This window comes from Anser brachyrhynchus, assembly GCF_964034855.1.
Source record: "Anser brachyrhynchus genome assembly, chromosome: 9".
NCBI classification, from domain to species: domain Eukaryota; kingdom Metazoa; phylum Chordata; class Aves; order Anseriformes; family Anatidae; genus Anser; species Anser brachyrhynchus.
The window spans coordinates 10,444,051-10,462,371 of NC_137703.1; the positions used below are offsets into that span (position 1 = coordinate 10,444,051).

The 18,321-nt window shown below is 43.4% G+C and overlaps 1 protein-coding gene across 1 annotated transcript in view; it reads right to left on the reverse strand.

The window, feature by feature from the left end:
- Positions 1-569: 569 nt before the first annotated feature.
- The window catches only part of PSMD1 (proteasome 26S subunit, non-ATPase 1), a 71,082-nt gene continuing 53,330 nt past the window's right edge, over positions 570-18,321 (reverse strand). Inside the window, exons 19-25 of the mRNA XM_080604460.1 lie at positions 14,850-14,952; positions 9,418-9,587; positions 7,638-7,730; positions 5,958-6,050; positions 4,174-4,320; positions 1,616-1,770; positions 570-777 (exon numbers count right to left, since the gene is read on the reverse strand). Coding sequence (XP_080460586.1) covers positions 1,624-1,770; positions 4,174-4,320; positions 5,958-6,050; positions 7,638-7,730; positions 9,418-9,587; positions 14,850-14,952 — 753 coding nt within the window. The 3' untranslated portion in view covers positions 570-777; positions 1,616-1,623. The remainder of the gene's footprint in view (positions 778-1,615; positions 1,771-4,173; positions 4,321-5,957; positions 6,051-7,637; positions 7,731-9,417; positions 9,588-14,849; positions 14,953-18,321) is intronic.

Consider the following 18,321-nt stretch of genomic DNA (forward strand, 5'->3'; position numbering starts at 1 on the left):
CATTCCATACCCCCGACTGCAAATTCCCCCTTGGCTAATGATGCTTGCACGTCTGGATTCACCCCATCTAGGTCTGTAATGTATTTCTAGCTGCCTGCTAACATCAGCTATTATGCTTATATTTGGTGAAAGCCCACAAAAAAGGGATTCTGTGAAACAAAGAGAAACGTGCCTCCATTTCTCCACCACTAACATCCACAGCCCTTCTGTCGGCCCCACGCTGACACAGGAATAGCAGGGGGAAGATCAGTGTAAAGTCAGCATCACAGAGGTAATTTGGAAGCAGACCTTACCTAGACAGACGCTGGCAGGTAGAGAGCTGCTGTCTCTGTAGCATCAGTTGTGTGGCTGGGTCAGACTGTAGTTAGTGACTAGCTTAGGTCAGCCTAAGTGCTCCAGAAAGCAGAGAGATGCACAGATCCTAAGTACTCTACAGAGGAATAGAGTCAGTTGAGCTCTGCTGGAAGAATATGCATGACTTGGGTCTAATTTCTAAGGTCTGGGATGAATAGAAGAGGACATTGCTAGGCTTCCCTCTTTTCCCCGTAAGCATCAAGTTTTCCGTCAAGAATTTTTAATATATTTATTTGAAAACAAGGTTTTGTGAAAGAGTACACTAAATAGCATATATCTGTTCTTCAACCATAAAACACGGACTATCAGCTTTAGCTCAGCACAGATTGGGGCTGCATGCACTGAACAGCAGATCTCGATAGGAAGGTCTTCATGTCTGTCTTTCTGATATCAAGCATAGTGTCTTCTTTAGAGGACATTATCCTGGAGGAGGGGGAGAGAGAGACCAGAAAAGCAAACATATTTTAACTAAGGCTTCTTGTGGTTGGCCCCACACATTCACCCGAGCCTGCCACTGACGCAACATTTACAGTTTTTAGCAGGGAGTTTGTTTTCCTGCCCATCCACCAATTCAAGTGCATAATCTTTGCTCTTGGGAGCACTGGGACATGCCAGCCCATATTTGGAAATAAAGCAACTGGATTTCTGCCTCTCAGTGAGAAACTTGCACATCAGTTCAGGCACATTAACCAAGGAACCTGAGAGCTGCACTACTCGTTGCCTGGAACAGTTCTACAAAGATCCTTGTAACGTTCTCTGAGCCCTACATAGAGCCCACGACTGAATTGTCTCTAAATTCTGCTAAGAACTGCTGGGAATACGAGGCAACCCAAGAGAGCAGAGTAGTTCTTTTTTGACCAATCCTGCCACACTGAGGTCAAGTAGATGACAGCTTTCTTACATAAACCACTTGCTCTTCTGGGACCGTCTTTCATGAGCTGATTATTCCCAGCTCAGCTGTTGCCTGTGACCCCATACACTGCTCTAACTCTGCCCAGCAGGGTTCTATTCAAAAGTAGCCAAGCCTGTGCGATTAGAGACTAGATCCAGTATGACTGGGTCAGGTCTCATCCAGAACCAAGGGCTTCCCCTTCTACTGCTACCCAATTCTTCGAAATCAGTACAGAGCACATATTTCTGAATCTGATGCAGAAGCAGAGAGCTAAAACAAGAGCACCAGATGCTGTTAACAGCTTCAGCTGATCCAAAGAGGCTTTTGTTTCACTGGGATTAATAAAGGTGACTGCACACTAGATTGTACCTCAGGTCTTAATCATCAATGTACTCAAAGGGCTCTGGTGGTTCAGGTTCCTGCTCCTCTTCCTCTATCTTCGGACCGTGAGCTGCCACAGGTTCAACCAGCTCCTCCATATCCTCACTGGTGTCCTTCAGAATGATGATGCCCCCGATGGAAAGCTGCAAGACAAGTGCAGTGAGCGTTAGAAGCAGCTTGCTGCCTTGTGGTGGAGTGCTTACGGCCACGATGTTAACCTAGACACTTCAGGTTCCTCGTAAGCAGGAACGAATGCTCAACTCACACCGAAGGGAGAAAAGGGCCTTTAGTATGTAGCCACAAATTACATCCAACTGAAACCCTGTGCTGGCAGGGACAAAATCAGGTGCACCACAAGTAGGACAAAGGGTAATTCAATGGTAATGGTAATTTACACTTGTTATTTGTTTGCACCCTGCATTACAAGCTCACTGAGTATCTGGGCCAAATGCTCACAGACTTCTGAAAGTCTTAGTGGAGGCACCAGCCATTCACGTGCATGCCTCTGCAAGGAGAAAGGAGTACGCAAAGCCCTTCAAGGATTATTCAGTGCTGTCTAGGAAAAGAAACCAAAAGCAGTTCCTTTCTCCTGACTGCTCGTAGATGGAGTCACAGTGAAGATTCCTCAGCGGTGGCCTTCACACCAACATTTCATGCCAGGAACAGCACCGTATCTGCTGATTCTCTGCTGACTGGCTCGATGCCAAAGGTATGACTTTCCCAGAAAAAGGGGAAGTTTCAGAAAGCAAAGCATCTGACACCCACATGGATCCCTGCCTCATAAGGGGATGGAGCAGACGGAGCCTATCCAGACTACTTTTTATATTACGATTATCTAAGCCTCAGTTTGATAGAAAATGGCATCTGGATTCACAGCTTTACCCCAGTCCCAGTCTGGCACTTTCCACATAAAAACTAATTGAACTATAATAGCTTTATAAGGCTCATCCTTTCAGGGCAAAAAAGCCTAGTGAAGCTTCTCTCTGTATCCACCTCCCAGGAGGCTCTCTGAAGCAGAGACTAATCTGATCACCAGCTTCCACCGACTGAGGAATTCTATTAACAGAACCTCGTAAAACAAAGTGGAATTAATTACAAAGGTCACAACCAAACATCCTGGCAGGCTAAAGTAAGTCCCTGCGTCTCAAGGAGTGAAACACGAGGTGCGAAGAGGCAGTGCTGTGTCATGCCTGGCTGGGATCAGTGTTGACCACACCAGGACTCCAGGCTATAAACAAGCATCTCAAAGAGGCCTTTTATTCTGGCATTTCCCGAAGTAGAGCAAAGCTCCAAAACAGCTCCATTTCAAGACTCTCCTTGCTTACACACCCTACTTCCAGCAAAAAAGTGCACTGTTCTGTTCTCTTCAAAACCAATTTTTTTGGGAAGAGTTAAGGGAGGAAACTGTACTCCCTTCACTAAACAGCTCTGTACTGGGGCTCTGCTTCTTTTGAAAGCGAAACAAGCAGCAAGCAGTTTCAAATAGCCATGTTTCGGCTGCGTGAGTGGACACTTACTGGACTGCATAGCAGATCTTCCCAAACCAAATACCAGTTGGGCCGCCTCTTCTTTTTAGAGGTTAGAAACTGAAAGATCCTTACATAGACTTGCTAAAAGAGATGTCTCAAACGGGGATGATGCAAAGAGGATTCCAATGTGCTGATGGAATTCCAGGAAATCCACTTACTAAAAACTTACTAAAAATTTTCCCAGTTAAAAAAACACAAAACAAAACACAAAAAAACACTTTCTGAAAACGTTTTCCCCATGCACAATATTGCAAGAGAGGGATGTGGAGGGCATTATTTGTTGGACAAAAATAAAAGCCAGAAGAATTTGATTCAGGAGATTTAGAGACCAGGAAAAAAAATTGTATTTGCAATATATTGGAGCATCTCACAGAAAAGTTAGTTATCCCCTGGGCTAATGCTAAAAGGTCTTTGTTCTCCATTTGACAGTCACATGCAGTCTCTTCTCTGTCTGTGTTAACAGGAGGTGAACGCACTTCTCTAAAGTCAGGTGCAACCAAATAAGAAATCTGTTTAATGAAAAAACTCACAACTACATAAGTAACCCCACTGCAGAATATTAATGCCCCAGCACATGACGGGTGATTGTCACCATGTATTTATTTTACTGCTTTAACAATGAGCCTGTTCAACTTTTCAGCTCACTGGAAATACCATGTCTCAGTCTCTACATCCCCAGCAGTGTCATTAACACAGAGTGTCTAACTGGTTTCCAGGTTACAGCATGTGTCATACGTAGGAGAAAAAGATAAAGCAGCATCAACATGGTGAAAAAGGTTGTGGAAAACCAAAAGCTCTAGTTTTCCCCCAGCTAGAACTGCACACGATCATTTGAGAAGAGGGATATTAAAAAATAAATATGACAACAGTGAAGTTGCAAGTCTCTGAAACAAATTAGAGTGATGCAATACATGCGAGTGGCATTATCATGTACACATAGAGCTTCAGGGTCCTTATACGTAAGCCCAGCACAGGGAATGCTCAGTCAAGCACACAAACTAGTAATGTGACACTTACTGGTTTGAAAGGCTGATACCGACAGCTCTCTGTCATAGTGAGAACTTTGAGCTGAGCAGGCATGACCCTTGCTGGGTTGTCCAGAAGCTGGAAGTTGGGTTCGGGTTCTTTCTTCTTTTCTTTTTCATCCTTCTTTTCAGTATCATCCTGTGGAGAGGGGAAGAGGAAATCAACATTGTTTTAATGGTAGTCTCTAACCCCTTCGTAATTACTCTTCACACAGGGAGCAATTCCAGAGCATGGTGAGAAGCCATTCACCAGCTGAGGAACAAGCTACGATGTATCTATGAGCTGGCATCGGCAATGTCAGCGTGGATCTAAGTACTCTCACAAAGGCAATGCCTCGCTCTTGACTGCAGGTCAAAGCAAATTCAACAAGACGTGGTAGTAGAATGGTTTTACCTCTGGCTTCCCTTTCTAATACTTCCTCTTAAACTCACTCTCCACTTTTATTCACAACTTAAAATTCTTTAATATCATTACTAAGCACATAAAAATTGCCCGAAACCACCCTTGTCTTTTTGCTGCTATAAAACCATCACTAGCATTTCACACTACCGGTAACGACAGCAGCTCAACCAAAATGACTCAACTCCAGCGACTCCCTAGGGAATTGCAGTTAGATGCTCCTTTACCACTGACTCAGCAGCTGGAGGCAAAAGCTTGGAAGGAAAAAAAACACGGCATCATTTATACACTTAAGAAGAACGTGGATCAGATTTTCCCTCTTGCTCAGGGACATCTGTGTGTTGCCAAAAAAAACTGCAGAAAAGATGGAAACAACCAATAAGAAACAATCAGGAACACCACCAAATGCATGGCATGCCCTATAACAGCAGACAGGAATATCTCTGTCCCAGTGATTGTTTGCTACTGTGCAGATCACTTGGAAGCCATGGATTACTAGTCACTTAATAGGCATATGAGAAAAACAGGAAAGCAATTATACCTCTAAGACATTTGGACAATAGCAAAACACTGAACTCAAACACAGCAGGTGGCAGCAAGCTCCCTTTTTGCTATCCTCGTTCTTCTGCTTGATTCAGCCAAGAAAACTTTTCAGACAGCTAGAGCGTACACAGACACAACATGTGAATCCCTTAGCCCAACACATGAATCCCTTCCAATACAATGCTTCCTCTCGACACCTTTACCTAACTGTAGGTTGTAAAGATTTTGGAAGAAACATTCATCTGTTCAGCACATTTTGCTTAGTCAATAGTGCTGCGAGAATAATTCAAAGAAAAGGCAGTGTTTGATGGCAAGGAAACACTGAAAAAGGAACAAAAAAACCCCAGAGATTCTACCTTGCACCCAAGATTATTCATTTTCTGAACCAACTGCAGCAAGTTCACGGCCAATACTTAAGTAGGTCCACATAGTTATTGTACGCATACACCTTTGATCTTATGACACACTTCCTTCGCATACCATTTGTGTGTTTCTTCTTAAGACTCCCTGACCATGTTGCTTTACTCACAGAGATGTTAAACTGGAATTAGAAAAGTTTCTACTGAGCTGGTAGGCATAACGCATTTTCAGCTTACAGTTACTCTTGGCATATTTGCATCTGTTATGTGAGCACAAAAGGAAGGGTCCTTTGTCAAAGTACATCAAGAATTTTAGCTGCCATGTATTTTCCAAATTACAGCAACCGCCAAGAATTCATTATCTGGGTCACAGTGTTGGGTACAGTGTTAAGTGGGTGCCAGCTTTCAAGACACACCTTCCACATTTATAAGGCTGGGGGAAGAGGACATTTAAGTTTCAATGTTTACACCCACCACTTCCATCTTTTCCTCTTCCTTCTTCTCTTTCTCCTTCTCCTTTTCCTTCTTCTTGGCTTTCGCAGTGATGGACAGCACAGCAGTGGAAACCTGGATATGTCAGAGGAGGCAAGCATTCAGTATGACTGCAACACTACGCTGTGCTTCAGCTCCCCAAGCAGGGGAACAAAGGGAAACCAGCGTTAGGTTAGTTCTCAGTGCAGCTGTCAACAAGATCAATTCCTCTGCCTGTGCACTGCTCTGTTTAACAGACAAATACACCACCACCAAAGCAAATAAACAGTACAGATGGGACAAAAGATGCCATGAATAGAGACTGGGTACAGTCACACAGAAGGAAGAATTTCCTAATTCAGAGATTAATAATTACTGTTTGGGTCTCTACATGAGATTTTTTTTAACAGAGCAAAGAATGGAAATTTTGTTATTGGAAAAAATCTGTTACTAGAGTTTCTATGGTAAAGAAACACATCTATAGATTCTCTTCAGAATGACCTGAAAAGCTGTTCCACTCTCCTAATCCGACAGTTCTCTTTCACTGACCTAAAGAAACAGATGCACAAAATACCCTATGAAGGAGACCACATGGAGCTTTGGCACTCCTGAGCCACAAAGTACCCAGAAGCAACGCTCACTACAAGAATTCAGCATGTCTCCCCCCTTCCAGCAAGCACATCTCTCTCTATCCACAGCAGCTGCCTCTACAAGACAGTAACTTCCTCAGAGGAACAGGGAGCAACTGCGCTTGTCACGCTCCTGGTGAGGCTTTCTAGGCTGAATGCGGCCTCGTGGCATGTTTTAATTTTGGCCAGGGAAGTCTAAAACAAAAACAGATTTATCCAATTCATATCCCATTCCAAAGGCGAGAATGCAGCTATGAGCAGTAAACTTTGCCTTTTGTAAGAGTTCATTTCTGGGTTCCTTGGTGGCACTGATTTCCTGCCCATCATTCAATTCTGATAAAATGTTTTACAATTTTCACACAACGCCATTCATCAGCATGACATGCCTGAGGTCTCCACTGCTGCAATTGCTCCCTACGGGCTGCTTTGCCTGCTGCTGTGGTCTGCTCAGCAGCTTTTACCATCTTATGCCAGGAGACAAATCACTTCCACTGTTGTCTGCTAGTCATCTGATTTCATCTGTTCCCTTTCTACACCTACGTGTTCTCCGTTCCACACTTACCTTTTTGCAATCCAAGGGCCTGATAACTCACATTCTAGCACACGGTCCCACTACCCTGAGACCAGGTACAGTTCTGTCCTTCCATATGGAACTATTTAAGATCTGTCCAACCTAATATTCTCAGCGTTTGTACTGCAGCAGCACTTTGGAGCCCAAGCCACAGACAAGGACGCTGTTGTTCTAGGTGCTGCACACAGATGACACACACTTAAGTCAGTAGGGCATGGAAAAAAAGTTTTAATCAGTGCTTCTGCTTGATCACTGGAGATAAGGGAAGTTCTAGTGACTCAGTAGCACAGCAGCTCTATGCCATGATCAGCAACAGTCCCAGGCTCAGCAGGAAAAAATAGTTAGAATTCTCCTTCAGAGACAACAGTGCGTGCCAATTTTTCTCCTGTTCTTCAAATACCCTGTTAGTGCCACCAAAGTCAATGTTTATACTAGGAGGGAGAAGGGGCTGGTCTTTACAACATGGAAAGCTGGCCCAAATACCTTTTCTTTCTCCTTCTCCTTTGGAACCTCCAGAGGTGGGGGGTAGGCAAATGTGGACGGCTTACAGTTGGACTTGTATTGGACTTTTGGCATCTAAGAGAAACAGTTAAAAAAAAATGGTTAGAGACAAGAAAAGCAGAGGAAAAAGTCCACAGCAGAATAATTACTTTAGCTTCATTTTCCTTCCAGCAGAGACAAACACAGATCCTCTAAAGAATACAAGCTTCCCCTTCTCCCCCTCCGGAAGCAGAGAAACTGTTATCAGTGGCAACGGTTCAACTAGAACAATGTTATTTAATTATTCTATAATCTGACTCTGGCAAGCTCTCCTAGCCTTCTCCATACACTCCATGCTATTCACACCATGCTTTGTTTTCATTGTTTCAATGCTTTTGTGGTTTTAATGTTGTTGCTGTGCCTGCTCTTATTAACACAAAATTGGTTTAAGATCTAAGTGGAGATCTGTCAATGCACGCTAGGCCAACCAAGCGCTGCCTGACGTTCACCTCTTGCAAAAGGACAGTCTGTTTTGGGGGTGGGTAACCAATTTCACATATTGTCTTACGCTCGTCTACATAAGCAAGGCCAGAAAGCACCTTTTGACAGCCCATCCGAATTCTTAGGCTGAATTAATTTCTCCTATCTCTTCCTTCACAACACGTCATGGAGCAAAAAAGACCAGGGACTGCTCCGAGGAAGCGAGGTGGGTGTGGTGCCGCCCACAACATACATCCAGCCCCCAGCTGGCTTGAGTATTCAGGCCAAGTTATATAAGAATCTTACCCACAGCCATTTGGGCTCGCTGGAAACTCTAAGGGATGGGGAGAGGAGATAAAATGGCAGTGCAGTCAAGCAGTCAAAAAGGTGCTGAGCCTGTCACCTCCGGGGAGGTGCACTGACAAAGCTGCAATGCAATTTGTTTGACGTACTCAGGACGGGGGGTGGGGGGGAAATGGCATTTTAATGCAAGCCTTTCTTCAAACAGAGCAAGAATTTTGAGCTGTGTATAGACTAACTCAATGCTAAACCCAAGACGGGTGGAGAAGTGCACCCTACAGCCATAAGCTTTTGGTCTAGGGTCTGCAATCCTGCAAGCTGGCTCCATCCCACAGAGGGCTTCTGAAGACCAGCACAGCCCTATACATGCTCTGTGCATCACAGAATGACCCTGCAGCAGTGACAGGAGGGGGACGCGTATTCAGAAGCTTTTCTGTGGAAGTTACTAGCTCAGCTCTTCGGCACAGGAGACCCAGCGTGGTATACAGCTATGTGGCCACACCACAACTGATCGGCTGGAAGAACAAAAGTGCAAGACAAGTGCAGTACCCAGGACAGTGGTTTAATGTTTACTCCCTCAGGAATTGAAACAAATTCCCTTTACACACTGCTAGCTCTCCTAGGGGAGAGTATCACACGATTCATTTGAGGGTGGCTTAAGAATGTGTATTTTTTAAATTTTTTTTTAAAGTAATTTTGATCTTCTGGAATGATAGCAGGGTAGTCTCTGCCCACACATACTGAATAGAATTCCATTCTTCCTAAGTTACTTTGAAGTAAAGGAGACAAAGTTTACTCTTCACATCTCTCTTGTCCCTAGTCCTCTACCAGCCCTGCAATTAAAGCCTGCTTTTCAGACTTCTTCCAGTTAGCACCATTTCTGGTGCATACAAGCTGGAAGCACTGAAATAAAACCAACAAATGCAAGCAGGCATGTCTCTCCGGGGCCACTCAAGTCTCCCAAGCAGCTATCAATGCCTTTTTTCCTCCACTCATTACGTACCTTAAGATCCTTGTTAAGGCCGATGACACAGGTTGGGGTGAAAGCCAGTGACAAGAAGTGAGATAGGGGGAACCAGAACCAGAACTGGGTGAAGACCAGAACTCCCACCACGGAAGGCATGTGAGTGTGTCCTGTCCTTGACTGCAGCGAAATAGTTACGTTATGGCCCCCTGCAAGGAATCACAAATGACATCACAAATGAATTAATGAATTCCTGGGTACTCCACAAGGATTCATGAGTGATGCATCTTTAAAACAGATGCTGTGAAGGGGGATACAAGCACAAGCCAGACCACAATGCTGTCAGCTTTCTCCTCTGTTCTCACCTTTCACAGTGAAACTCGTGAGCGGCGAACAACCTCTGTCTAGCCCTATATATCTACTAGATGTTACCCATACGCAATCAATGAATACAGCCCTTCCGTGCTCATTTTGCCAGGAGACAGTTAACACAGAAGTACAAATCAGAAGGCGGGGAGAGATGGAACAAATAGGCAAACCTTAGATATAACCAATTTCAAAACATAGCCTATCAATGAGCCACAAGGCAAGAATCACAAAGAAAGCAGTGCACATAAAGCACTTATACATAAGCGTTTCTCTCTGTCTGCCTCGCTGAACTGCCTATTATTCAGAAGAAATACGCCTGCATTTTTATCCTACACCATCTCAGAAGAAAAAAATGTAAACAGCAGCAACTTCAGAACTTGCTTCTGGAGGTGATCAATCTATGCAGCAAAGAGACAAGCTCCTGCAGTCTTTGCAACAAAATTAAATCTCTGCCAGACAACCCAAGTCTTAGGTTTGTACTTGCAAAGCAGAGACCAAAACAACTCCATATGTTGATGTAGTGCAGAAGCATCCAGCTAGAAACCAAATTGAAAGATTGGGCTTGCAGACAGAGCGAGAAAGTGTTAATCTGATCTTCAGCCTTCTGATGAACACAGTGAATTGAGTTGAAGAGGGCACCAGGCAACTCCATTACCGCTGACATGACCAGGTGCAGGGAGGTTAACTTGGTTAAAATACAAACACCCACTCCGTCCAAACTCAGGGTGCTTCAGAGCTGCAAATCCCAAACTGGAGGAGCATTCCTCTGCCATGCATAAGCAGCTATCTGTAGCGGGGCCAGGCAGCAATTGAGCTGTCTGTGTTTTAAAGAAATCAAACGTTATTTTTGCTCCCACAACTAATGAAAGCCCTGAACGAAGCAGTAATCTTGTTTTAGGTACTCGTCAGAGCTAGTCCCAGGAAAGGCAGTGGAAGGAGGGGGATTTTGATGTCCTCCTATAGTGTACTCCACATACATACTATCTCCCTGCCGTTCCTTTTGTGGTAGCAATACTTCTGCTGTTTGACTAGAGAACTCCTTCCAGATGCCTTTTTGAAGAAAGGCAACGATGTGATCTCTGCTTTTCCCACTGCCAGGTCTGCCGTGCTTCTCATTAATTCCCTCTGGTACCGCTCTCATACTTGCATTTGAATTTGCAATAGCATTAACAAGGGAGTGCCTGAGGTCTTGTGCTATCCTTAAACATACCAAACATTGCACATTTGAATGCCTGGTCTTCTCCTCAATCTTTACTGTGAACTTTTCTTCACCGCATCGCTATATAAGGGTCAGGTCAGTAATCCGCAGATATTCTGGGTAAAGCAGTCCAGTGAACGTTGCACAAGCAGCTTAGCTATACTTTATCAAACTTTTGGAATTTTATTTTCCAAATTTATTTTTAACCTTCAGAATTTTATTATCCAATCTCTGGAATTTCCTGGATGAGTAAGAGATTTCATAGTCCAAAGATGCTGTCATGCTGCTGCTCTCTGCTGTTTTACGTCCACGCACAGCCCACCCTCATTCCCAGGGTTTTGCGTGGAGCAGGAAAGGTGGAGGGAGCTGATATTGCACAACTGTGATATATCTTCACGATTAAGCAGCAGCCCTGACAACCCGGAAAGGAACACGTTCCAGATCTTTAGCTAGATGAATGTAAGCTGTGACATGATTACCTCAAAACCAAACCAACGAAACATGAGATTTTCAGGGCTCTGGGCTGGTACAGTAACATCCAGCTCCCAGAGCTCACGTTGCTGTTGTGGCAAGGTTTGCCAGAATTAAAGGGGCTGTTCTGAAGGCTACGAGGGCTTGCTGGCTCAAACTTAACGTTAACAAGGAGAGGGAGCGCAACAAGCAGATGCTGATGATCTATATACACTGATGAACTCATTCATAGCCTGTAATTATGGTGGCGCTTTTGTAACATTCATCACTCAATTCTACAAACTTAGGTCTTTTGACAAGTTTTCTGATAGCGCGCACACCTTGCTAGTAATACTCTGGCAGCACAGCTCAGGGCAGCAGACTAGCACAGCACTCATCACATGCTTCATGGACCTAGGAAATCAGTTTCCAACCTTGGCCTAGGCTGCATCCTACTTTCAAACAATATCATATCACTTCCTTCTGTATCAGGAGAGACTTACAAGTTGCTCCATCTCCATAATGAATGAAGGTGACCTGAGCTGCTAGTGGCAGCACAGGAAGGTCAAAATCCATCATCTGCCCAAACCCTAGCAGAGGGGCTTTCAGCATGTGCCAGTATCGGCAATGAGCCACTCTGTAGCCCTCAGCTAATACAATGTTTTTTTTTCTTCCTTTCCTGCCAGTTATGCCTGACTTTACGTTAACAGCCTGTAAGCAGGAACAACCAGGAGAAAGGTGGGAAACACTAACACTGAATTCAACGTGTGTGAGGGCAGACCATGCACACCAAAGTTTATTTATTGTACTAAACTCTTTAAGAGCCAAAATACAACATATCATATGAGACACGTATTTGGAGAGAAAGCAACATGGGAAACCCCTTACTCTGTAATTTGAAAGATTTCCTTTTCCATCACTCACTACAGCTGACTCCAAAACTGTGGAGAATCCGGTACACTCACCTTCACGCTGTCAACAGCTGCTTCAGTTCAGCCTGCACTGCCCAAGGCTACAGCCTGTCCCAAACCCACTGCATAGCTAACCCCACCCAGACTTTTCCTAAATGCAGAGAGGAGGATTTTCCAGATGTAATACATAAATATTTACATGCTGACTATCGCTCCCTTTTTTCTCATCGATTGAGAAATGTTGCATTAAGAATCAGAGAAGATACCTAGAGCCCAGAGGGCAAAATAGTTTTCAAGTAGGTCAAATGCTGATGCCTAACTAAACCACCACATCCCTTTTATAGCTCACATTTACAGATACATATTCCAGAAAATAAGGCATATTCATTTTGCAAAGAACAGAAAGGGAGTCATCAGCCTGGAACAAGAGAGCATGTCTGTACATGAAGGGGAGCATTATAAAAGTTCAGATGTTTGGGGAAAAAAAAGTATCTAAATTTAGAATGTCTACGTTTTTCTTATGTTAATTTAAGTAAAAAAGTAGCTGCTTGGGCCTAACAATTAGACAATGACGAAATTTTTCTTATCCACTTCAGTGCTCCCAAGGTACCCTCCTCTCCTTCCATGAAACCAGCAGTCTGACGACTGCTTCATTCTCTGAGCACAAAATCCACCTCCAATGCATCATTTCCCAGTTGCCCACCGGAAATCTTGTGCTTTTAATCAAAGCCTGTCACTGGAAGAGAATTATACTTTTCTACTTCCCCCACGAAAAAAAACCCACCAAACTCAATAGACCTAGCTATGGCAGATGACACGAAGAACCTTTTTTTTCCTGGCAGTGATAATTAAATTCTATAGCTCATTGTTTCAGATAAGCACTTATAGTTGTATGGGAGAGATAAAAAAGACTTTTCTTTTAAGATGCTCTAATGTAAATGGCAACAGGTTAAGAAAGGTTAGGTCACAGCCTTTCCCCAGCAGCACAGCAAGAAATAAAGAGCCAAGACGTTGGCACAAATTCACATGTGGTTTACTAAAACTGGGTATTTATGGTTCCCAAATCACTGTACAATACATGAGAGACACATGACACAAATAAGGTGTTAGCTGCATTGTTATGTTTTAATCTTAGAGGCAGGAATTTAAAACAGGTTTGTACAGCCGAGAGAAAAATCTTTCTGAGCCAGCTGAAACAGCTTCCCTGCAACATATTATGAGTATGCAAATGACAAAAATTTTTGGAACATTCTTGTGCCAAGAGTACCGGTAAGCCTGAGCTCTGGGAGAGGTACCTGGGACACAAGGCTAAAGACAAAGGAGGAGAAGGTGATTCCTGTTGGTGATTCTTGTTGCTTCCTTCTCTGGCTAGCCCTGGTCAAAGAGCATGGAGCAGCCTGACTGCCATATGCCCACCAGGAATAGAGCTCTGGAAGCACGCTTCCACGCAGATAGGCGAAGGCAGCCCTACGTTTTAATCTCCCATTGAAAATGTAGTGATTTCATAGAGACGCTGTAACAACAGGGCTTGGGGCATGGTGCTGTGCTTAAGCCATGCCACTGAGACAAATATATTAGACTCCTTTGCTGATGTGACTTCAGGATTAACCTTGATCTCGAGAGTACTGGGAAAAGCAGATTGTTTCTACCTACCACGAGGAATAAGGACATGGAACTCCATGTCCAGAGAAGCTCACAGCACGAGAGGCCAGTTGGGACAAACTGTTTGGATGCATGGGACAGCACTGGAAACTTGGAAAGGAGGTACTATTGACACACAGCACTTTACATGTCTTAACTCCAGCAGAAGGAAAAATTCAAAACAAAACATTGTCTGCCCTCTTTGCTTACAGAAACCTTCCTTAATAGGCCCTGCAATTCAGCCCTTGTGAAATGCTTACACCCTTCACAGGATCCTACCCCTGGCTCAACGTTAGTCATTAACATTCATGAAATGTTCGCTACGCTAGAAAAAGGTAGTGTGACTCCGTGTGACTAACTGGTTCTTCTGAAGTAACACTAATACAGTTAAATTTGCTTCCCTCATTATGTAACACTCCTAATAACCAAGGAAGAAGAAAAACTTAGTTATTAAAAACATATTTAATGCCTTTTTTTTTTTTAGCTGGTCATTTCAGATTTTGACAGAAATTTCAAAATAAGAAGACCACAAGGTGTCCAAATTTCTGGACCTTAGAAAAATAAAGAAGCAATCTAAAATGCTATAAATCACCATTCAGGACAACAAAACAGAGCAAAAAAATCATATTTGTGCAGACTTCTGGACAAATGACCAGCTCCGATGACTAGACTGGTCTATTTTAACTGAAGCACACTGATAAAAGCTGGAACTATAAAGTGGGGTTTATTTCTTTAATTAAATAAAATTACTTGAAATCAGAGATTTCTTGCTGCTATTACATGACAGGCATAAAGCCAGCACTTCATCTCCCAAATGAAATTTCTTATTACAGCTATCAGAAGCATTCTATAGTCAAGCAAGTGTAAGAAATTTTGACTGCTTTAGATGTTTGAGGAATTACCTGCATCCAAAATGCCTTGTGCCAGGATCGCTCCAAACTTTGCCATAACATCATCATGCTTATCATTGATCACTTTGGAATAGAGCTGTCTGAACTGGCTGACCTGGATGAGAAAAAAGAAAAGAGATTATAAAATTGCACGAGTCAAATACTCTGTCATTATGGGAAGTATCCTGGATTTCTGCATCCTAGGAGGACATTCAATTTTTCAGTAGTTTTAATCACGGGTGATACAAGTTTAATAATTAATTGCAGAGGTTTTCCCCACTTGAAGGTACCCATATAGCGACTTTAAATAGTCAGCACAGACATACATTTCCAAACCACATCTTGCAGGCCTTACGTGAGTAGCCTGAGAATCTCTGGAGTATCAGTGGAATAACAGACCAACCGATGAGTTTGTGGCAACAACTACTATATGTTCTTAGGTGCGTGACACTGCACTTTATTAAATTTCCTCCAATTCCTACTGCTGAAAACCTCAAACCTATTCTGGTTTTCCTCTATAATAGTTCTGCTGTATTGATAATGCTCCTATGGTGCGTCATCAGCAGATTTTGCTACCGCACTCATACCTTTTAAGTCAAAATCATTAATGAAAATATTTAATAATGTAACAGTTCATGCCATGGTACATTTACCACAATGTTTTAAGTGCGCATTAATAAGGGAAATTGCTAAACCTTTGCTTATATTATCATCATTGCTTCCAACAGCTTCATCTTTCACTGATTCACTAAGAGTTGTAAAGATAGAACAGTATCACATCCAGAAATACGTAAGGCTCTATCAAAAATTAATAGCTTATCTTTCAGTACATACAGGGGAGCAACAATACAGTTCAAGTGATTTTTATAGCTGAAGAAGCTGACCAGAAAATCCCAATCTGCAATGCAGTCAAAAGCTGAGAAGCTGCATCCAACCCACTGAATGTCTGGAAGAAACTTCTGTACCTCTTCCCTAAATTAATTTTCATCCAGGTATCTGTGGAAAATGTTGTTTTCATACTAAGCCTTTGCCCGACACACTCAAAAGCGAAGGAAGTCTTTTCAATAAGTCTCCTCACAAGAAGTCTTCAACAAGCTTCTCCCCACTATCAGCCCATTTTATCACTGCACCCAAGTCCTCTTCCTACTGCTACAGCCAGACAAGAGGACAAACTTCTACCTCCAGTTGCCAGCCAGCCACCAGAAATTGAAAGGTTCCCTTTTGGCTGCTAACCCTTCATGTGCAGAACACCCCAAGCCCCAGAGCTGTGCTACTGCAGCCAGTTCCCACCCACCACACAGTATCCGAGAGATTATATTAAATATCTGGGGTGGAAGAAGACAAATTGCCTCTCCCAACACATGAGCATTGTATACCAGAGTCACAACACCATTTGATAGCCCTACATACTTATTGGACCTCATATAAAGACTGCATGCTTTCTGCAAACCAGTTTTGTTTAAAAAAAACAACAACAGGCATCAATTCACCACACCGTTTAAAACACAGGAGCCCTAAAGGAAAAGCCACTTTCCAGTCACTACCTTCCTCTGCTCTTGCAGCAGCTAACCCAGCTGTACTATTCGTCACCTCAACATCTTTAGCACTGATGACATCTAACCTGATGAAATTTAAACCAGTCTCTGGCTTACGTGAAGGACACGAACATTTATATGTGTATGCCACGACCTGCTGAACACGAGCTGTAATAAAATTACTTGCTTCGATTCCCACAAATGGACAGCCTCACAACCACGAAGCACCACATCAGCCGGCCACCTCAGCAAAGCTGAGCAGAACAGCAGTACAGCATTTACTAAAACTGACAGGAAAAATGTCAGCTATTTCCATGTCTCAGTCTAAGTCCAACGATCTGCGTATTAATACTAGTTCCCTAGTTGCCAGTTCTCCTTTGCATTAAGAAGTTTTTCATTACTAGGTGGTAAGGTCACCAAATGGAGGTGACTTAAAAGTCCTTGCCTTTATAAATGCTAAGGAAAGGGAGCAATGCACATTTTTGGGGCAGCCACACATACACAGATGGGGTGGCAGGATGATACTGCACACACAGAACAGGGTTTCTTCTGGACATACTGAAGAAACTCCACCACCGCTTCACTCTATTTATGCTTTTTCATGCTCTCCTGATTTTTATTTAGGAAAGCTTACACGGAGGTTTACACATTTAATATAAATAGTTTGTTTCTTATGCCTGACCTCTCGTACACTGGAAAAATACCTCAGTTTGTACTCATAGTGTTATTTCCCTCAATATTCATACTCACAGCCTCTGAAGCAGAACATGTCCTACCACCTGCTTCCTCCTGGAGTGACGTTGATCTCCAGCAACCTGGAGCAAGGCAACCACATGCAGGCCAGCTAAACCAAGACCTTCAGTTATTATTTGGGATGGACACAAAGCAACATGTAAAACTATTTGTCTGGTTTTGCTGAACAGGAGGATTCTAGTGCCTCTGTTTAGAGCACGTCATTCCTGTAACTCTGGGCTCAGCTTCTAGGCTTGGAATATTTATAAAAAGGGATGTTACAAAGCTCTGAAAAAAAATCACTCATTCAGTGGACTGTAATCTGGAATTTACACAGTAATCAAATCTTCAGAGAACAAAACCCTGGGCGAAACGAGAAGACATTCAGCAGGTCTGCTAAAGTTCACGCTGGCGTCTGAAGTCTGACAGAGAAGTGCCTCGGAGCGCAGGGCAGAAACACCTCACTTGGCAAACACGAGCCCATGCTAGCAGCAGAAGTCATTCACTTCCTTCCCCCAGTCACGGCTGGCAGTCTCTGTAAGCATCCTATCCTTACCACGGCTTCCACAGCTCCTACTCACATGTATGAATCCAGAGCAGATGAACAAAACATGCTGGCACCAGGATGTCCCATGTCCCACCAGGAACCCACCAGCCGTGGCACTGGGACACTATGCAGAGCAGCAAGCTAACCGGGACACCTATGACTGCAAGAGACCAAGTGACAGAAACCTGGCTGAAACCTGAAAAACTGTTTTTTCCATTCAGAGTTTTACTTTAGCAAAAATGCTCTATGAAAGGGTAGGAGACTACCCAGTGTGGCCTTAGGCACCAGGCAAACCTAGATCAAAGAACTGACTCAACACTCAAACACGTATTATCAGCCTATATGTTTTCCAGGCTATTTCTATAAAGCAAATGCTTCACAGCGATAGACATTTTGAACTAGATCAGTTCCCGGCTGTAAAACCTTCCCTGAAGCTGGGACAAGCCTGCTTTGGCAGATCTGGCAGCAGCAGTTCAAGAAATTACCATCCTCACACAGCCACTGCTCCATCCCTTTGGAGAAAGCAAAACAGATTCAGACAAAAACTCAGTTCTACCTTTGCTGTTGTGGCAGCCGCCTCCTACAGAATGGATCAGGATGTCAACAGCTTCTGAAGCTGTTGAAACAAAACCTGTCAGAGTTTGTCTAGTAGAGCCCTTTTAATCTGCTC